Below are 23,581 nucleotides of genomic sequence, written 5' to 3' on the forward strand. Positions count from 1 at the left end.
ACCAAATGGACTGTCTGTGTTTTCTATCACAAACATACCACTGTCTTGTTTTATATACTCTGCAATGATTGTGATATGAATGTGTTTGACATAAAACATAGGCTTCCATATTTTTCTCTCCTTTGCATTTAAAGTACAATTTCTACATTTCATAATAAGCTTCAGTATATCAGTTAAAAGATAGTGAATATTCTCCTTAAAATCAGTGGGCAAAATTTTTCTTTCATTCATCTTCAAATTGTATTCTTTTCATGTGAACTTGACTTTTATTTCAAGTTTTAATGATTATATTTCATTCTTTGAGTTACCATTATTGCGGGCAATAGTTTTTACGTTTATTGAATTACCATGAAAGCATCCTCTTCTTAACAAAATTGTTCAGATAGTAATATTGCAATTCAAATAAGAACTAAAGAAGATATTCTTTGATCTCCAAGGAACACTTTCAAACCTTAAAATAATTTACACTTTTAATCTCCTGAAAATACCTTGTGTCAGAATGATGTGACATTAAGGCCCATCATCTACTACATTTCACTATAGTCTATTTGATGAACAGTTTCACTGGGCCCTGTTAAAATGGAAAAGAATTAATATAGATACATCTGTACAGCTTAGTCATATTAGGATTTTTTTGATATCCAGATAAAGAAATAAACTGGTTATTTTAAAAAATAAAGAGCCTATGAGGAGAGATAAGTTCAAAAAGTTTATTGACTTGTTATATATCTTGAATAAGAATTTAAAATGCTATTGCATCAAGGATTTAAAGTGCACTTCAGTCTGTAATTGACAATCTGAAGTCAGAAAGGCAGTTGAGGAATTTATAAGTAGATTATATATTCCCTGCAATCTGTGGATTATATCTTAAGAGCCTGAGACCTGCAAATAGCTGTAGAAAGTCATCCAGAAACCAGGCCTAGTAAAGGAAAATAAATTCTGCTGCATTTGGGAACTGGCAATATAGCTCAGTAGTAGGGTGCATGCTTAGCATGAATGAGGCTCTGGATTCACTCTACAAAATCAGAAGGAAAAACATAAATAAAATAAAAACTGCATTTAAAATAAAACGAAAATCCACACAATAGGAGAAAGAATAAAACTATTATTTTAATGCCAGTTTCTTATATATACTGTTTTGGCATGTGGATAAGTGGCTGTGTGAATCATGAGTTAGATCTTAGGTTTACACAAGTTTTCAAAATATGAAGTGTTTTCAACATATGTAGCCCCTATGTAATGACTTTACAAGCTACTTAATTTCTAAGAAAATTTCATTCAGAAAAAAAATAAATATGTTTTCTTTTGTTAGCTACTCCTAGTCAGGTAAAATTGAGAACACAAGAATACCTTAGGATAAACTAAATAATTTTCTCTTTAGTTGAGAAATTTGTGAAAAATACCAGTATGCTATGTGAAATTGTTGTTACTGTTTAAATATATTATAGGAGATGTAATAAGTAGTTGTAAAAAATAGTATATTAGCAGAAACAGAAATGATGATAATTGTGTTTTGTTAACCTATATAACCCAAAGTGATAATTCTAATTACCTTAATACTCTAGAATAGCATTAACTGATCACTTACTGTATGGTATATATTGTTCAAGAATTGATTTGCACTTTCTTAATAAGTTCAACTTGGGATTTGTGTACCATAATCTACAACATTGTCATTTTTGTAACACATATTTACAAGATTTTGTTACTGCTATGGACTGAATTTCATTCCACCCAAATTCACATTTTGAGATATTAATTTCCAGTGAGAAGGTTTGGATATGGAACCTGTGAGTGGTAATTCTGTCATGAATATGGAGTCTCATAAGTTGATTTAGTGCCCTTATGAGATAGGCAAGCTTGCTATCACTCTCCAATTTCTCCCATGCAAGGGCATAGCAAGAAAACAGTCATCTTCAAACCATGAATCAGGTCTTACAGAGAGTATATCTGCTGGAGACTTGGACTTCCCAGCCTCCAGAGCTGTGAGAAGTGAATGTTCATTGATTAAGCCACTTGACTTAGAGTATCTGCTGTAGTCAGCTGCCCTTCCAGGATTGTCATAAACCACATGCTACATGATTTTAGGATAAGGAATGATATTATTGGGTCCTTGATTTTTGTAGCAAAACTTTTAAAGTAATTTTTAGTATTTGCATTTGTAAGTAATCTTGAGTAAAATTTGTGCCACGATTAATGATGATTCCAAAGAATTCTTTTTAAGGAGCATACTGAGACATTGTGGAGTCATCCAAGCAATTTCAATGAATAGAAGTGTTGGGAAAATAAAATCTGATGAAACTTTTGTTACTGTGCTTATAAATGGGAAATATGTATGTATGGGAAAGAGGGTAACTGAAAAGTGCTTAAAAACCACTGCTGTTAGAATCAATTCCACAACACTGATAAAGCCTGATTCACAGTGGAAATATACAAACCTATAAATATGAGACTGGAAGGTGGACTCACATAGCAAAATGATACAATTAGGTGAGATTATTTTTCAATCTAAAATAAAAATAATTATATATTAACATGCTGTCCAGGATATTCTTTAAAGCAACACAAATGGCTTTTCAAAATCTAGGCATATATGACAAAAATGGTCTTGTTGATGTATCTGAAATGATGATAGTAAGAAAAATTACCATGGTGGCAGGCATAGGTGGTATGATCCAAGAATTATGCGGTTATGGTAGATGTACTCCTTAGTTTTTCTGTGAAATAATACTGTTAGTCATGGAATTAACAGGTATGCACTTATTCTATAATCCTGACTTTAAAAATCTATGCATACTTATATTATTATATATCTAGTTATAGGTACGTAAACTTGTGTAATATATGCATTGTCTCCATATGTATACATTGGATGCTTTTATGTGACTTAATCCAAAAATTGGTTGAAACAGCAGTTTTTCTGAAATACCATAGGCCAATGGTTAGTTTTTACTTTACAAATTTTAGCTAGTGGTGTCTACTTTGCCTTATAAAAATACAATTGATAAGATGTTGGGATAATTACTACCCAGATTTTAGAACAATTATAATTAAAAATTACAAAAACTCATTGCAGTTTTCAACCACCTTCATTTATTTGTTCAATATTTTCAAAGTTCATTTTTATTTTTCAAAATTCAATTTTGTCATAATCCATAGATAAAATTATATGCATTCATCATGTATAAAAGTATGTTTTGAAAGATGTACACATTGTGGGATGATTAAATCACCTAATTAAAATATGTATCACTTCACATATTATTATTTTTGTTGTGAGAACATTTAACATTCACTCTCTTAGAATTTTAAAGAACACAAAATATCATTGTTAACCATATTCATCATGCTATAAAATGAATCTCTTGAGTTTATTCCTCTATTTACATTTTAAAAGAACTCATGAGGCATTAGGATAAGGAATAAAATCTCAAATGATTAAAAGAGTTGTGGTGACTAATTTTATTGTCAAAATGGCTAGGCTGTGGTGCATGTTTGACAAAACACCAGTGATTGGAAGTTATTTTTTTCATTAACTAATATTTAATTCATTAGACACTGAATAAAACAGGTAATTCTTCATAATGTGAGTGGGCCTTATCTAGTCAGTCAAAGCTTTTTAGGCAAAGTGTGATGTTTACAGGATAAGAAGGGATTTTCTTTAGGATTGCAACATACAAACCCTACCTATTGCTAGCCTGATGCCCTGTAAAATTTAGAGTCAAGTCTGAAATACCAATTCTTTCCAGAATCCCAATCCTATGAGCTTGCTCCACAAATTTCAGACTGTCCAGTTCCCACAATCTTTAAAACTAAATATTCTTTTCCCCTTTATCTCTCCCCATATACACACATATATAGTACGTACATATGTATATATATATATATACACACACACACACTCACACACATTAAGTATATAGATAGATGTAATATTTTGAAAATATTTTCACATTAAATTTTAAAATGAAGACTGATAGTCCAGGCAATTTCTCATCTCTTAATTTCACATCTCCACAAATTTGACTATTTGTCCTAAGAACACAATTATACAGTATTGTTTCCTTAATGACTCATTACAACAAAGTATCTTTCAAAGAAAAGCAATAAAATATTTTTTAATTCACTCTAATAAATTTTTTGTTCTGCTAATATGTTGCTTTTAAAAAAATATATTTAATATATATATATATATATATATATATATATATATATATTTACCAGAAATGATTAGTTGTAGTAGATTTTCAGTACTATCTGGGACCTTAGAAAAATATTTGTTCCAACTCCTTCATTTCTCACTAGTTGTTTGTCTAACCTCATACAAATAACAATGTAACAGGATGAGTCCACCTTTCTAATTCCCAGTAAGGGGCTACACTGATATACAGACTCAAGGAAGATAACAATACATTATGCCCAATAAATAATTACAATGCAAGTATTTGTTGAATAACTGAAAATGATGATAGGTAAACAGTGTCTTCTTTCACTACATCAACTTGCAAGTAACAATTCAGATTCAGTTGCAAAGAAGATAAAGAAATTTTAGAACAGCATACAATATAAGAAATTTATACTCCATTGTGCTGGCTTAAATGGTTTACCAATAGTAAAAAGTATCTTAAAATAAATGAAAAATATAAAACCATAATATGGATCTTAGTAGTATAAAAATACATGCTATTTATATCATTGAAACCCAAGTAAAATGAAACAAGGGTAAAGGAAAGAGTATATAAGGATATTGAAAGAAACCAGTTTAAGCTGATAATAGAAAGGAAAACAGAAAACAGATATTATCACTATATGTTTTATATTTGTGTCTATGCACACACACATACATACACATATATGTGTGTGTGTGTGTGTGTGTGTGTGTGTGTATATATATATATATACACACACACATAACTAATATATATAACTAACATGTATAGCCAAGGAATAAAAATGAACAAGAAAGATTATAAATGATGTCACATACCCTGACTAAAAAATATCACCAACTGTTACCACATACAGTATTTAGATTACTTTTCTCTAAAGAAAAAAAATATATCAGCTATAAAAACTAAAAATCAATAGTTCTAAGCATAATTAAAAATATTTATTGATGATTAAAAACAGAATGAATAAAACAATATAGAAAGACATAATATTTCTAAAATTATTCACGGTTCTATAGATAGGGTTTGGTTTATTGAAAGCAAAAAATTAATAAATAGTTACCATAATTCATATATCACAGTTTTGAGGGGGAGTCCTGGAGATTTAACCCAGGGACACTTTATCACTGGATCACATACTTAGCCCTTTTTGTTGTTTATTTATCTGTTTTTCTAGCTAGTTAGCTAACTATTTATTTTTGGATACCAGGGATTGAACTCATTGTTTCTCAATACTGAGCCACATCCCCAGCCATATTTTAGTTAGAGGCAGGGTCTGAATTTCAAAATGCCTTGCCATTTCTGAGGCTGGCTTTGAACTTGAAATCCTCCTGCCTCAGCCATTTGAGCCTCTGGGATTACAGGAGGTTTTCTTTTTATCTTGAGACAGGGTCTCACTAAATTGCTTAGGGCCTCACTAAATTTCCTTGCACTTGCAATCCTCCTGCCTCAGGCTCCTGAGCCACTAGAATGACAGGCATGTGCCACCACACCCTGCTTAATTACTCATGCATGGAGTCTCTTCCCTCTTTCTGTTCTTACTTGATCACCTGCCAACTTGCCACTCCACCCACTTTTTTTTTGAGAGAGACAGAGAGAGACAGAGAGAGACAGAGAGAGAGACAGACAGAGAGAGAGAGAGAGAGAGAGAGAGAGAGAGAATTTTTTAATGTTTCTTATTTATTTATTTTTAGTTCTCCACAGACACAACATCTTTGTTTGTATGTGGTGCTGAGGATCGAACCCTTGCCACACGAATGCCAGGGGAGCACGCTACCGCTTGAGCCACATCCCCAGCCCCTCCACCCACTTCTTGAGGAACTTTCACACATCTCTCTTGCAAACCAACCCTCCACGGTGAAGTGATTGCTGCTACTCTGTGATTTCAATAACTGCGTCAATAACATGTGCACCTTCACTAGCTCTGTCTACGGAAAGGATAGTTACTGTAGATCCACCTCAGCAACTCTTACTAGATAATTTCCTGAACCTTAAGAGCACAGAAGACCTTCTATCTCTGTAAGTATAAACTAGACCACTCCCTTTCTATTCCTCTATCCTTCTTCTCTCTTCCCCACCTGGTATGCCTACTCATCAAACTCACTAAAGCTTTAGTGCTATTTCACAAGCCTCTGCCATCAGTAAATAGCCCCACAATAAATGCCCAACTGTGAAGAATTTTCAGCCCCTAACCTAGCCCTCGTCCACATTCTCAGCAAATGTTTTCCCTTCTATCTTATGTACACAGAAAAGATATGAATTCCTGCAACTCCACAGCTCTTGCCTGTTGGCTTCATTCGTTTTTCTACCTCTCTCTTGCATGCATTGAGATTATAAAGTAAGAAAGCACTTTTTCTTCAAGTCACCTAAGTTTTTTTTGTTTGTTTTTTATTTCCCCCATATTCTTGCTCCTATCAAATATCCTCTCTGTTTTACATCATTCATCTTTCCTTCTATTCAGTTTAATCAGTCATGGACTTGTGACTATGTAATGAATTATGTGAGGCCCTGTATATGTAGTACTTGACACAATATGCAGAACATAGTAATGCTGTGAACTACTATCTTTTATTATTGTTAATAGAGCAATAATAGTATTAATAATTATAGAATTTTATATAATCTGAAGTTTCTTGCACATGTATACAAATAAAATCACTATGATATATGACACTGTGCGTTCCTTTTACTCCTGCACTGTTTCTTTAAGTTACCTTTATTGAGTTCTTACTGTGCGCATCTCTGGTCTCAATTGAATGACAAAATCATTATAATGGATTTAACACTTTTTGAGGTAAACAACAAGTACTTGGTTAATGTTAGTGAAAATAGTTTGTATGATCAGATAATACTAACTATGGATTAGATATTATCATCCTCTGATAAGGACTTAAGCAATTTGCCTCAGGTCATAAATGTAGTAAAAAGTGGAGATGGATTCTTGAAATTAGATTAATTTATTCACATACTTTTGCTTCACAGTCCCTACACTTGGAAGCTTTCTACTAAATTCCCGATTTGTTTAAAAAGAGCCTCTTCCTGGCATTGACCCATATAATGCTTTTAATGCTATCCATGAAGATTATTCTTTCTGCAACTCCCCCAGTCTCATATGTCCCTAGCATGCTACCTGCCAGTAGCAGCTCAGAGCCCTGTCAGCCATTGAACTAGACCTATACATGCCCTAATTTCATCCTTAAACAACACTATAAGGCATTATTATCATTATTATAATCTCCATTTAACAAATCAGTAAAATTAGGTGCACAGGTTAAGAAAATGAAAATATATTGATTGCATGACTATACAAATTATGTACCTGGCAATGTGTAGATCCAGGATGGGAACCCAGAAGCTTAGAACAATGCCTATGGTCACAATTATGAAACTCAATGCCCCAGATACCTGGATGGATGGTGTATAATTTATGCTGAACACATACATACTGAATAAATCCTTTAGATAACAGAATTATCCTAACAAGAAGTTGAAAATAATGTTAAAGGAATTTTTCAAATACTAGAAAATAATTATTTTCTTTTGATTTGTGGTGTTTTTAATATCTAGAAAGAATACTCAACTATAATGTTCAATTTGAAGCAAAAGTATTTGCCTTTATTTTCTCAACAAATTCCTATTTTTATGTATTTATTTATTTATGTTTATTGTGTTAGCAAATACACGCTATCAAGGATAGTGCTTAGGCCCTGCATAGTTACAGAGATGACAGAGTTTATTAATCTAGTGTCTGGCACTGGTTCCCCCGAGGAGATTACTCTTTTAAAATACACTTTAAAGTATTCAGGCTGAAGGTGATCTAGGAATCCTAGAGGGAGGTCCCAGCTAAGGCTCTCCTTGAAGAGTGATAATGCTGTTTTTCCTGAGTCGAATTTGATAGAAATCAGAAAAAAGATCTACTGCACTATTAAGGAAAGGAAGGAGAGAGAAGAATGCAGGGAATAAAGGCACCAAGAATATATGCAACATTTGAAGATATGGAAAGAACACAGGTAGTGAAGATTCTCTCAGGTCCAGCCAGGCAAAGGTGTGTGCTTTGCTGGGGTGCAAATCAATCTCCACCATACCTGGAAGCTTTCAAAAAGACCCTTGTGTGCTCATGGAGTCTTGGTAGTTGTAGAGTTTAAATAAAATATCAAATGGCACCATGAATCATGATTGGGTCAAAGAGAATCACCTGATTCAGGGACAGAGTCCCCAATGGCAGAAGGTTTTATAAAGCAGGGTAGTTTTTTTTAGACTTGAATGGAGTATGAAAATGAAATGCCTAGTCTTGACTCAAGAAACCTTGGGCTTGGACCAAAGATCTGTGATTTTTTTAAAGACACACATTTGACCCAGTTATTTTACTCCTTGGGTTATACACAAAGGACTAAAATCAGCATACTCCGGTGATTCAGCCACATCAATGTTTATAGCAGCTCAATTTACAATAGGCAAGCTATGGAACCAACCCATTTGCCCTTCAGCAGATGAATTGTTAAAGAAAATGTGGTGTGTGTGTGTGTGTGTGTGTGTGTGTATGCTATTACTATTATATATACATATATATGTATATATATGCTATTACTATTATTAACTATTACTCAGCTATAAAGAAGAATGAAATTATAGTATTTGCTGGTAAATGGATGGAACTAGAGAATATCATACTAAGTAAAATAAGCCAGTCCCCCCAAAAAAACAAATGCAGAATTTTCTCCCTGATATGTGGATGCTGACCCATAACAAGGGATGGGAGGGAGGGGAAGTATAGAACTTCATTGGATTAGACAAATGGGGATGAAGGGAAGGGAGGGGGAATGGGAATAGGTAACACAGTAGAATGAATTAGACATAACTTTCCTATGCTCATATATGAACCAGTATAACTCCACATCATGTAAAACCACAGAATGGCATCCTAATTGGAATGAATTGCATTCCATGTATGTATAATATGTCCAAATACACCCTACTGTCACATGTATCTAAAAACAAAGCAAAACAAAAACAGATACACAAGAGATTAGGATGTAAAAACAGAGATTAAAAACCACAACATGGCTTCAAAGCTGGGAAAAAAGAAAAAAGGTCCTCCAGCAACAATTCCTGAGGATGTATTCTGACTGCATTATAGCAAATGAATATTTTTGAGGCCTTTAGCAATATATATAGTGAAATAACTATATATATATAGTTATTTCACTTGGTTATGATTGGAAATGGGGGGAAATCATAGATTTTGGCTTAAAATTCATAAGCTAGTTCTAAGAATTCAAAGATCAAAAGGAAAAGCCACAGATCCTATGAAAAATAAAGATAAAAATTCAAATGCACATTCATAAAGAGAAAATAATCAGGTTAAATTTACTTCCAAGAATTTTACAGTAAATGACATTAGCTCCCTAAATGTATTTCTTGTCCCCTACTGTAAATTCATCACTAAGCAGCTCATCTGGACATACATCTACCAAATGACCAAAGTTGATCTCTTTTCTCTGGGAGTTTATAAGACTTATATGAAAACAAAATTTAGAGGCACGAATCACATAATTTTGGTTAATATGTACAGTTACTTGTCTACATTGACTTATATTCAACTATATATAATCCCACAGTTCCTTCCACATGATTTTGAAATCTAAAAACCTCTCAAAACAAAATTATTCCAAAACCTATTTATAAGCATACTTGGCTTGAGTGTGGCTCTGTCAATGATAAACACTATCTAAAGTGACTGGAGCCTAGTTATAAAGTATATTTCTCCAAATTCATGTTTGATATGACATAGGATATAGACAGAACTACTCAATATCTGTGGCTTTCATCCTAGAGTAACCTAGATCTCACTGGCAATGTTACAGGGATATTTTACATTTCACAAGACTTTTCTAAAATCAGAAAAACTAAATCATAAAGTGGTCTCATACAATAAAATATTATAAGGCAGGTAATCACACCAAATTTTCAAGGTATAAAATTTAGAAAGTAAATTATAATTCCCAGGGGAGAAAATAAAGAGCTCATAGTGAGCAAGAAATCTTGAAAGCTACAAAATAAGTGAAAACTAGATATAACAGTGGAGAGTAAGATAATAATAAAATATATCTTATTTTTTTAGATGAAGAATTTTCACTGAAATAAGATGCAAACTTTTTTTCTCTGTTGGTAACAACAAGCGCAAACATATAAGCATAGATGCGTATCAGAATAGCTTTCAACCTTTTTGGGAAACAATACAACTTTCTGTTAATAAGGTTACTCAGGAGTTGATATTTTTACCCAAGTAACACTGTAGAAATGAATTGTACACCATTATAATTATATTTATTTTCTTGAATTCTTTAATAAATTTAATAGGAGGACTTTCTAATTAATGCCATCTTTTATATCACTTTATTAGTATTAATTATATCACACCTTTTATTAAAAAATATTTTTAAACAAATTAATCTAATTTGTAACCAAGTTCTTTTTAATGTATAGTTTTCAAATCCTCAACTCTTTATAAATTCCTTTATGGTCCTTACCATAAAGGAATTTATAATGAGTTGAGAGTTTGAAATGTTTCTCTCTCACCAGAGGCCCTAGTAGTGTTCTGCAAATAGTTGGTCCTCAATTAACATTGCACACTAACAGATTCTAATTGAAAGTAGTCTTCCAGGAACTTCAGTCTAAAAGACTGAAGAATGTCTAGGAATTTCAGAATCAGGTAGCCTGGAGGCAGTAGGAACAGTTAAATAGGTGGTTGCCATTCTGATTGTGTATCTGTGGGATGTGCAATGGGGAAAAATTTCAGTAGGTGCTCTATGGATACATCTGAAGAGGTGCATTTTACCAACAGTGAATGTGGTAAATAGACAATAATCAGCTTCATAAGGATAGGCCTAACCTGATTTTAAGTTAACTTTTCTATTTGGTCTTCTGAATAAAAGCAGTAAAAAGGTATGTAATGATGGTTTTTTTTTTTTTTTTGTTTTGTTTTTTTTTGTGGGGAGATGTGATGTGGTGGATTTATTTATTTATTTATTTATTTATTTGCCTTTTCTTTTTTGGAAATAGGGATCGAACTCACAGCTTCATGCATGCAAAGCAAGTGTTTTACCACTCAGCTATGTTCCAGCCCAAAATCGTGGGTTTTTTTCCCTAAGCTTTTTTTATTAGAAATTCTCATATTATTTGGAAATTAGATTGGTAGTGTGTCCCACAAGTAAATAACACTGATAAACAAGCATTTTCCATTTGTAGTATATACAAAATGGAAAAATCCTGTACTGAATCTTATTAATAGAGTAATTACCACGAGAGCCACCCCTTTTAATAAGCATTGTAATTACCATATCAAACATTATTAAGACTTTCTAAATCCAGGACTGGTGCTTTGGGAGGATGGGTGGGGGTGAGAAAATTCTGCTTAATGGAATTGACTTAGGGCATTAGTTTTCTCCCAGGGTTAGCCACACTTCCAGAATTCCCCTCAGTCATGCTATTCCTTTCTCTAAAAATTTCGGTCCAGAAGTCATGTTGATGGGTCCAGTGGATGGGGTAGAGGGGAGGATAACTTGTCAGCTTTAACTTCACAGTTTATAATTCTTCTAATACAGTAAAATTGTGTTTGTGGAACAAATTGATAATGTGTTATCCTAAGCTTCCACTAATTTCTCTCTATTAAAGAGATAGTAAATAAATCTATTGCAGACAAGAACAAAAAAAAAAGGAAAGAAATGACTGCTTGATCTGAATATAATGAAATGCAGCAATCTACCTAAGTGAAATTAAAGTGGAGATATATTTCAGAAATAAGAATGCTTACAAAATGTTTAATGGATATTGGAAAATATTTGTCTCATGTGTGAACAGTGTCTGCACACATGAAAACTTATTAAGCTAATGTCTCTGAATCTAATTTCTTTTTGAATTAAAAATAAGTTTTAATCAAATCTTAACCTTTAAAGTAGTCTGACCTCTATTACCCAGTGAGCAACACAGACAGGGCTGGGAATAAGTGAAAGAATTAGGTGGGCATATTCTTAGAAAATTGTTTAAATGTCTTCAAGAATCTTGTAGAATATATGTAACAAATATATTCGAAGATGAGAATTTTAAAATTCAGAACCTTTATTTTCTATTACTGCCTAGAATATACTCTTTGTTCCTCCAAAGATGGAAGCTGAGGCTTTCAGTGAGTGGCAATTGCTTCACAGAAAGGGTGAATAAAGAAACAGCAGTAACAGGAGAATGCTGGTTCTCATAAGTTATTCTGCAATCGTGAAGTCACAGTTTCTTTATTTCACATCTCCCATAAATGGCAGATCATCAGTCATATGGTGTAACATCCCTGGCTGTAAATGTTCAACCCATCTTTCAAATTAAGATCTTGCTCCTCCCACCCATCTTAATCTCTATTCCTCCAAACACTGTTCTTTCAGTCTCCCTCCTGGGTCTTTAATCAAACTATTCATCCATTAAAGGAGACCTATGGCTTTTGCCTCTACTTATTTAAACACTGCTCTGTCAAGAACTGTAAGGCGTCTGATATTTTCCCTAATTGCTGGTTACTATGTTTTCCCATCACAGATTCATGGGTGCTGATAGAAAACAAAAGACTCCTGGGTCAGAGACAAGAGACTATATTAGTGAAGTGTCAGATGAAAATTTAAACTGCATGTTTTCCATGATTATTCTTCTACTTCAGTCTTCATCAAGGCAATGTGGGTCAACCCAGGTAAATGTCATGCACACAGGTTGTAATACAGCTAAGGAAATCTGAGTTTAGAAAACATCCCATCATACTAAAGTCCTCTTAGAAAAGCTGTCTAATCTTTGCCTCTGAAGGATATAACTGTAATTATTCTTATCAAGAAACAAACTTGGGGCTGGGGTTGTGGCTCAGGGGTAGAGTGCTTACCTAGCATGTGTGAGGCACTGGATTTGATTCTCAGCACAGTATATAATAAGAAAATAAACAAAAGTCCATTGACAACTAAAAAATATTTTTTAAAAAAGAAACAAACAAACAAACCTGTCCTTTGCCCTGAAAGAAAGATGCTATCACTAACATCTTAGGCTGTTTCTTACATAAACATCCTTGAAAAGGAGAGTTCAAGACACAAGCTATTTGAAGACATGTAGAAATGCCAAGGAGCATTGTCTCTTAGATCTCATCCCTCAGACTATAATGTAAATGCTACCTCTTTCATGCTCAGAGGCCACAGTAACCTTTTATTCCTGGCATACACTTTCTGTGACACTGGCACATTATTCACTGTTGTGTAATTTAATTTATTGTTACCCTTATTACTTAACATTTGTAATTCTATTTAAATGAATTACATATTTCACATTGTCTTTTTAAATAGCTGAAACTCATTGAAGGCACTAATTATTTAGCAAATTCCTTTTTAATCTCAGAGAGTTCAGTGGAGCTATATTTTGAGTAGGCATGCAAATATTTTTCGAATAAAGATAAAAATCAAAGGTATTTTTTAAAAATAATTCATCCTAGAAAACATGGAAACATAATGGGGGTGATTAATCTAAAGGGTTTATCATAAAAATTTAGGAAAAAATATTAGTTTTCAGAATCTGTCAACAACATTCCCTATATTATTGCCTAGTCTTTATTTATGAGGCAAAATCTTTTTGCTCACCTTTTTTTGAGAGTCAGATACTAAGGAATATCAATTCTTATGAAGAATTAAGAGAAATTAGGGTATAAATCTATAGTTCTCAGTTTTAGAGTTGACAATCTTCTGATAAAGTTTGGAATAAAATTAGGTTTTTCTTCTAGAAGTTACATAATAAGAATTTCTAAGGTAAAATCTTCAAATCTGCTTTATAAACTTAAAAAAATCAAGCTACATGTGTATACATTTTAGACAAATAGTATTCTATATTATTATATAGAAAATAATTTCTAGTATTTCCAATACCCAGAGGCAACATTTTCTAACTCATCTCTTAAATAGTCATATTTGGTATTGCCTTCATATTTTCAATATTTAAATACTATTTACAGATTTTTTTTCACAGTGTCTTACTGATTTGCTTGGCAATAAACTCTTTCTTATGCTAACCCTTACCCATTCTTCTTTTATTTATATCTTGGTATTTACTGGGTAAAATGCTGATGTTATCATGCTTATGCAGGTATTCTTCATAGTTGAATCTTGGACTATATTATCATTACATTTCATTTTGTATATAACATTTTCAGCCTCCTGTTAACAACTTCCATATTTTGTACACTTACTTTTGTATACACTACCATTCCATATTACTAAAATTTCCATGAAAAGTCTACAATTTCTCTCTAAAGCAACAAGTAGCCCAGTAGTTGCATCTCTATTCTGGAGACATACTTTTCTTCCAATTTCAAACTGTCTTGGTTGTTTTGTTTTGTTATATTCTTCCAAAGGCATAGAAAGAGATTTATTTAGGAAAGTAAATAAATTTAAGAGAGAATGGGGAACATATGGAGATATGCCTGTGGGGTAAAGCTAGGGATATGCATTCAAGGGAGAATGAGTGCCATCTCCAGAGGGAGACAGACAAATACCCTTGGTGTGGGGTATTAATATTGATAGAGGGAGGTTTCTAGGGACTGGACTAGAGGTGAAGGCAGGGTACAGCTACACAATTTCTTGACAGTGTTGCCTAGGCTTGAGCATTGCCCTTATGTTTCAAGGGCATGAGTCAAGTGCATGGCCAAAGAAATGTTGGTAAGGAATGAGAATTGTTTCTAGGTGCTTTTGGTATCTCAACGGTTCATGGATACTTCCTTTAAGATTCAGTATTTTTTCTCTGTTCCAAAAATCTCAGCCTCTCTATCCAGAGGTTGATTCCCATAATCTTAAAGGCTAGTGTTGTGTGAAGACCCATCTTCTATGGTTGCTTCAGGATGGCAGGGGGCAAAGACCTGGACTAGTCAGGGATCAGAAGTCTCATCCTGACTTTCTAAAAGAGATAGACATTGGTCTCAACTGTATGGATTGGTTGGAATTCTTGGGTTGCCATTCTCTTCAACAAGGAAGTGTTGTAATCTGCAAAATATAAACAAAGTCAATATCTCTAAAGTTCTCCATATGGGCCACCAAGAGATGTCACTGGAGAAAATAAGTCTCCAAAGAAGGGTCCAAGGAGTTCCCAGAGAGAAGGGGGAACCTGACTCAGGACCACTGGCTTTCTTCACATATGTTATGGAAAAGAATTGCATCAGTTGCCAATAAAAGGCACAAAAGATTTATTTTTATTTAGTAAAGTAGATACATATTCAAGGGAGAATGTGGGCCATCTCAAGAGAGAGAGCTACCTTTGGGATAAAACAAGAAATATGCACTGGAGGGGAAATGTAGGTCATTTTCTTAGAGAGAGCCCTGTTTTGGTTGCTTTCAAAGTCAGACATATATCTATTATCACAGTGTCCTGTTTCATTATCAACCTGGAATTATTTTATGCATGATCTCCTATTTTTAAAATTATTCTCTATCTTTTTCTGGTTTACTTACAAATTTTGGTGAAATAACATCAAAAAATACTTATTCCCAATGTTTTACAATTTCATGGTGACGTGGATTAGTGTGAATTTTATTTACTCCATTGCTGTTGTTATATTCCTTTACTGTGGTTTTATTATGATTTCAGGAAGAAGATGTGAAGAATCAAAATAATGAATGGTTAACACTAAATTTTATTTTAGGTAGCTTTTAGCTCTAACATGTAGAAACTTTGGATCAGACCTTGAGATTTAATGAGACATATTCACTTCACTCTTTATAAAAATTTTCCAACAATGCTTTACTGATGGCATTACATTAATACATATGTTTTGTATTCAATAAGCATGAATACATCATGGAGCAGTTTCTAGAGCTAACCTATTGCAAGGAACTCAAGGCTAAATTCTAATAATTATTATTTTCATTTTTGTTAAATCCAAGCCATAGTTTACCTTAGTTTGGTGTTGAAGATATTATCCTTATTATAGACTTCAAAAACAATTTTATATCCTATGCCCATTCTTGTGTTCCTAGTTTTACAAATGTTGATGAAAGCTTCACATGTGGAATCAGTTTGGAAAAGAAATAGAAATGCAGGGTGCAGGTGTTGATTCTAAATCCATGACTCCAAACTGAAAAACTGATACCATTGTTTTAGCATTTCCTAAAATAGTTCAAACAAAATTATGTAAAATAAAGTTGTCCTCTTGTTTAAAGCTTATAAAATGAGTATCTATTTAATTAAGCAGTTCGATATCAAGTCAAAATCAAAACACAGATGAATTTTAAGTATTATTAACCAATTTTACACAGCAAACATGCCAAAATAAAAATATAGCATTAATATGCCAGCCATGTTCTTATCAATAATGATATGGAATGTTTTAAATTACTAATACTCGTGTTCAGAAAATATATTTGAACCTAAAATTTCTGTTGTTTAGTCATGGTTATACTTATAGCACGTGGAATCTTTAAATAGGTCGAGTTGTCTCTACTGCAAAAGCATTTTTCCATCCAAACATGTTTGAAAATTTACTATATGAAATAATTATTCAAATCTCAAACCTTCATAGACAAGAACATTTATGTAAAAAGTATGTTTATATGCCCATATTGAAAAGGTCTAACTGGAACTGAAGGTATTCCCTGTGAAATTTATGTTAGAGAGATGTCACATTTATACAGTCAGTCCAAAATTTAACATATTATTCTATAGTACTGAAATTTTATACAGCTTTCTAATAAATCCTAGCCACCAAAAATGTACTGAAAATAGTACTTCAATACGATATGCATCATAGTGACATTTCACCTAAATAACATAAACAAGTTGTTTGTCAAGTCCAGTTTGTGTGGGGAAAACCCCAAGGGAAGTCAAAAGAGAAGAAGGTAGCAGAGCTGATGCCTTCAGGCATGGCTGCATGGAGCATGATACCAGCTTTATGAGATTAACAGGGCTGGGAAGATGGAACAGTGTTATCTTCCCAGCAATTCGTACAATATAAACTACTCAGGCACAACCCAATCTGAACAGTTAGAGATATGGAGATAGAAAGGGGTAGATATAATGCAGAATAATGCTGAAAATCATTTTAGTAAAAAGAAAGATTATTTTCTAAATCTCTAAAAAGTGATTCCCCCCTTTGTATTTGATTTTTAACCCAACAATACAATTTTTTATTCATTATGAAACTTATTGTGGTAGCAATACAGTTCACAGTTCACCGGGGATGTGTTTCAGAAGTTTTTAGACTTTAGAAAGATGATATAGTACATATACCACTTATTATATAACATGCCCAGTAGGATCTGTGCCTAACTCTCTGATCAAACAGTTTCTTAGCTACACATGTAACTATTATACAAAGTAGGGTAAATAAGGAGTATAATATGTATTTTTCTATTCAAGTCATTTCAGGTCATATTTTGCTACCAACCTAGTTCACATAAGCTTTTGCTGAAAAAGTTACCAAAAGAACCATCTATTCATTTTTAGAGATTTTTTTAGATTTTAAAACTGTGTTTAAGGTATTGAGATGTGTAATTTAAAACTTCATGACCTAAACTATAATAACAAGAAAAGAGAGGTATGTACTCTGAAAAGTTATGTTACAGAACTATTTAATCCATTTAAATAAAATTTAGTATAATTTAAATTTATATCTGAATAATATTCCAAAAATATATGGAGGCTAGGGACTTGGCAATGTTTGAAAATATACAACCCATGTACCCAGACAATAGGGAGAAAGTGTGTGCCTGGGATGACAGTGGCTGAATTATACCAGGTGATATCTCAGGGGCTGAAAGGTGGCAGAGAGAATGAAATATGGACTTCTACCTTGGAGGGAAACAACAACCATCCTAATGTGAAAGATGAATCACAAGTGTTGCTCAGGTACCTACTTCCCAGTCATCTGGATAACTGAGATTCAGATGATAGGTCAGACACACAGACCCTGTAACTACTAACTCTGTAGCCCCTATCCCACATAGATAGAAAAGCAAGGGGAAAAGAAGAAAAATAGATTTTAAAAAAAGAACTTTACATGTGTTATTTATGTATGAGGAGAAAAACTTATATTCTTTTTTTAAGTTGTAGATGGACATAATATCTTATTGCATTTATTTTTATGTGGTACTGAGGATTGAACCCAGTGCCTCACATGTGCTAGGCAAGCACTCTACTACTGAACTACAAACCCAGCCTTCCCTTATATTCTAATATTAGAGACTTAAATGCAATTTCTTATAGAAAGATAACAGACAGAATGATAGATATACCCATGCAAAACACCAAACTGAATGTAGACCATTGTTTAGTGGGGAAGGAAGTAAGGAAACCAAGAAGACTTTAAATACATTTTCCAAGTAGGAAAACACAACTAAGAACAAAATAGAAATCAGTCAAACACTTTTCAGGTGGCACAACATTGTTGTAGGTTGGTACTGATTGCGTTCAACAGGGTTTGATAAAAAAAAAAGACTCCACACAGATTTTTGGTTCTCACAGACCCATTCAGATAACTTTGCTTACATATATGATGTGCATTAAAGAAATAACAATAGCTGTGTTCACACATAAGCAAAGTGAATAAATACAAGTTAAAGGACATAGAGCATGAACCTTGGTTTCATAAGAATATAGAAATATAAGCATAAATATATATGAAGATTATACACCAAACACTAAGCTACTGATGGAATTATCTGTAATATTTATTATCATCTTATCAATGTATTTCCTAAATGTTCTATAATGAATGTGTACTATTATATCATATAAATTATGCAAATTTTGAATGAAGATTTCTTTCCTCAGAAATGTATTAAAACAACTTTCAATGTCTTATATACTTGCATTCTCAAATAGAGCTCTACTACGGTTTTTGAGAAAGCTATAGAAGTTGGACAAAAGAAATCTGTGTTGGGCTTACAGTTTTCTGGGAAATGTACTTACAGTATACATCCACTCTGATTGACTTTATGGCTGGGGACCCCAAACCATTCTCTGCTTTACAGTAATATCGGCCTCCTTGGTGTCGCTGAATATTTGTAATCCTCAAAGTTTCATTGAAGACACTGGAGTCTTGGAATCTGTCAGATGCACTTCCTGCTGTTTTGGTCCACCTGATCTGAGCAAGCATCAACAAAGATTGTTACTTTAGGTTGGTTTTCCCACAGAAAATCAGATAGCAATTACTCATTCGAGAAATTTGTTTTCAGAGCTACAACACTGCCTTTCCTATCTAATTAATGAGAAGGCTTTCTTAAATCTATATGCACAATTAAATTATAAAATTTTAAGTGTACCCATACTATTGTACAGTGCTTGTAATTAAGATCAAAAGTCTAATCAATGTGGAGAGAAACTTAAATTATAATATAAAGGGAGTTAAATATCAGTAGCATATTAGAAATGTGAATATCCTTCTTTTTTTGTTAAACATTTCAAAATTTCTTTCATATTTTCCAAACTTTGTTAGACACTGTTTACTTAATTATGTTTTTTTGGACATGCTTCATTATTTTATTTCAAATTTCCTGTTTGATTTGGAGAGTTTAGTCATGTTACCATAATGGTTTATTTAGATTATGTGTAATTTGATATACCTAGTTATTAAAAGAATTTTTTTAATTAATGGCTATGCTTTAATGGCTAAGCATGCAAATAATTTATCTATTTTGATAACTATAATTCACTTTACATAAAAAATTCATAAAATATGTAAATTTTTTCAAGGAGCACATTTCTATTGAACTACCCAAATACGTTAGATATCTAAGAAAATTCATTACAAATAATACCATTCTTTTAAACACAGCTGTGTGCAAAAGACTTCATTTTTACTAGCAATAATGACTGGCATTCAACTTAAATCTTGTGTATTTTAGTTTATAAAACTGGGTGGGGAGGTGAAGCTGCATGCTTATGCTGTATGTAAATTGATACAAAATAGAAAGTAAAAATGATTTACATTTTGTCCCTGCTGAATAACATAACTTTACTTGTTTTTATTTTAAGGTTGAGAAATAGTAGATAGAATCCTCTGGTCAAACAAATATGATGAAACACGGAGAATGAAAGTAATATTTGAGTCTTTACTATTGAAATCTTACAGTGCCATCATTGTACTTCTTTTCACAGAATGTGCATTAAAATATGTGATTTAATGACAATGAAAAAGTCTTTTAAAAATTTCCCATATCATTAAAGTATAATTACGAATGTAACCAGGTTTTCACTTGTGAATGAATTGTAATTTTTAACAAGAGATTGATTAAAAGTGAGAAATATCAGACATTTACTCAACATTTATTTGTGCATGGGATGTACAAAAAATGGCATGATTCCTAACCAACCAGTTTATAAAGTTATCATTTATAGGCCCCTAAAAAGAAAAGACATAGCAAGAAGAATGTTTTGATTTTAGCAATATTTCCACTGGGAAATTTCGGGTTCTATTTTGATTTAATTCAAATTCCACAAGTTAACAAATAAGAAATATGTAAATAAGTGACATTTTTGTTTTTCCTATAAGAGAATTTAATGTTCTTTTAAATTTAACTATTTTCTTGGTTCTATTTAACATAATAGTAGAAATTATATTGATAAAATTATACAAGCATGGACTATATCTTATTCTAATTAGGATCCCATTTTTATGGATGCACACGATGTTGGGATTCTTCTAGTATGTACAGTTTATGGGTCCAATTCCTAGGTTTTTGATGCTCTGGGTTGAGTTTTGTGCAGGGTGAAAAATAGGGACTAAATTTCATTTTACTACATATGGATTTCCAGTTTTCCCAGCACCATTTGTTTAAGAGGCTATTTTTTTCTCCAATGTATGTTTTGGTGCTTCTCTTTAGTATGATACAGCTGTAGTTTTTGCAGATTTGTCTTTGTGTATTCTATTCTGTTCTTCTTATCTGTTTTAGTGCCAATACCATGCTGTTTCTGTTACTATAGTAGTAGTATAATTTAAGATCTGGAATTGTGATGCATCCTGCTTCGCTTTTCTTGCTAAGGATTGTTTTGGCTATTCAGGGTTTCTAATTTCCAAATGAATTCATGACTTCTATTTCTATTTTTTGAAGAATGTAATTGGAATTTTGATGAGAATTTTATTGACACTGCACAGTGTTTTTGGTAGTGTGGCCATTATAACAAAATTGAGTCTGCCTATCCAAGAACATGGAAAGTTTATAGATTTTCTAAGGTCTTCCTCAATTTCTTTCTGTAGTGTTTAGTAGTTTTCATTTTAGAGGTTGTATTTTGGTAGATTGATTCTCAAGTTTGTGTTTTGCATTGTTTTGTTTAGACTATCATGTATGCAATGGATTTTCCTAATTTCTCTTCTGTTGATTTGTCACTAAAGTATAAAACATAATTGATTTGGGGTGTTAATTTTGTATTCTGCTACTTTACTGAATTCATTTATGAGTTCTAGTTTTCTGGTGGAATTCTTTGGGTCTTCTATATATGAATCATGTCATTGGCAAATAGATAGTTTTAGTTCTTCATTTACTGTTTATATCCCTTTACTTTCTTACTTCTGCCTAATTGCTCTGGCTGAAGTTTCAAGGACTCTCTTGAATAGAAGTGGTGAAAGTGGACATCCCTGTCTTCTTCCTTTTATTAGGAGGAATGCTTTAAGTTTTTCCCCATTTAGAAGGATATTGGCCTTGGGTGTATCATATATAGCTTTTATCATGTTTAGGTATGTTCCTTCTATACCTATTTTTTTCTGGTGTTTTAAGCATGAATGGATGTTGTATTCTGTCATTTTTTTCATCTATTGAGATTATGTTGTTATTATTGTCTTTAAGTCTATTGATGTGCTGAATTACATTTATTGATTTCCTTATGTTGAGCTAACCTTGCATTCCTGGGATGAAACCTATTTGATCATGGTGCACTTTTTCATGCAATTTAGCAGTCTTTTACTAAGAATTTTTGCATCTGTGTTCATCAAGGATATTGGTGTGAAGTTTTCTTTCTTTGGTGTCTTTTTCTGGTTTTGATATCAGGGTGATACTAGCTTCATCGAAAGTGTTTGGAAGAGTTCCCTCATTTCCCATTTCATGAAATAATTTGAGGAGAATTGGTATTAGTTCTTCTTTAAAGGTCTAGTAGAACTCTGCTGAGAATCTATCTAGTCTTTGGCTTTTCTTTCTTGGTAGGCTTTTGATGGCTACCTCAATTTCTTTACTTAAAATTGCTATATTTAAATTTTCTGTATTCTCCTGGTTCAATTTGGGTAGGTCCTATGTTTCTAGGAATTTCTGAATGTCTTCATGATTTTCTATCTCACTCAGGTATATATTTTTAAAATAGTTTTTAATTATACTCTGTATTTCAATAGTGTTTATGGTGGTGTTTCATTTTTCATTATGAATTTTAACAATTGGAATTTTCTCCCTTTCTTTTGGTTAGCTTAGCTAAGGGATTTTCAATTTTTGTTAATGTTTTTAAAGAACCAAAAGTTTGATTTGTTAATTTTTAGCATTTTTTAAAATCTCAATTTCATTGATTTCAGCTCTGATTTTAATTATTTCCTATCTTCTATTGATTTCAGTTTTGATTCTGTTTTTTCCCCCTTTGGACTTGAGGTATAACACTAAAATATTTATTTGATATCTTTCTATTCTTTTAATGTATGAGATCAATGCTATGAAACTTTCCTCTTAGAATTATCTTCATAGTTCCCCAAAGATTTTGATATGTTGTATCCATATTCTCATTTGCTTCTACGTATTTTTTATTTTGCCCATGATTTCTTCTGATATTCATTTATCATTCAATAGTGAATTAGTTTCCACTTGTTAAAGTAGTATCTATTTTTTATCTTACCATAGATTTCTAATTTCATTCCATTTTGATCTGATAGAATACAGGGTATTAGCTCTCTTTTTGTATTTGTTAAGTGTTATTTTGTGGCTGGAGATGTGGTCTATTTTAGAAATTGTTCCATGTACTGCTGAGAAGAAAGTGTATTCAATAATTGATGGATGAAATATTCTATATCAGTCTGTTAAGTCTAAATTATTTATTGTATTTTTTAGTTCTGTAGCTTATTTATTAAGTTTTTGTTTAGAAGATGTATCTACTGTTAAGTCAGCCATGTTAAAGTCATCCAGTTTTATTGTGTTGTGGTCTATTTGATTCTTTATATTGAGAAAAGTTTAGTTGATATATATAGATGCTCCATTTTTCGGAGCATAAATATTTACAATTGTTATTTCTTGGTGTTTTATGCTTCCCTTAAGCAGTACAAAGTAATATTTTTTGTCTCTTCTAATTACCTTTGGCTTGAAGTCATTATTATCTGATAATGAGAACAGAAACCCCTTGTTATGAATCTACGTGAAGAATATTTTCATATCCTTTCATATTCAGTCTGTGGA

The 23,581-nt window shown here is 32.4% G+C and overlaps 1 protein-coding gene across 1 annotated transcript in view; it reads right to left on the minus strand.

The window, feature by feature from the left end:
• Positions 1–23,581, minus strand: part of Mdga2 (MAM domain containing glycosylphosphatidylinositol anchor 2) — a 772,336-nt gene that overhangs the window by 325,260 nt on the left and 423,495 nt on the right. Inside the window, exon 3 of the mRNA XM_026391061.2 lies at positions 19,131–19,305. Coding sequence (XP_026246846.2) covers positions 19,131–19,305 — 175 coding nt within the window. The remainder of the gene's footprint in view (positions 1–19,130; positions 19,306–23,581) is intronic.

Source organism: Urocitellus parryii, chromosome 6 (genome assembly GCF_045843805.1).
Source record: "Urocitellus parryii isolate mUroPar1 chromosome 6, mUroPar1.hap1, whole genome shotgun sequence".
NCBI lineage: Eukaryota > Metazoa > Chordata > Mammalia > Rodentia > Sciuridae > Urocitellus > Urocitellus parryii.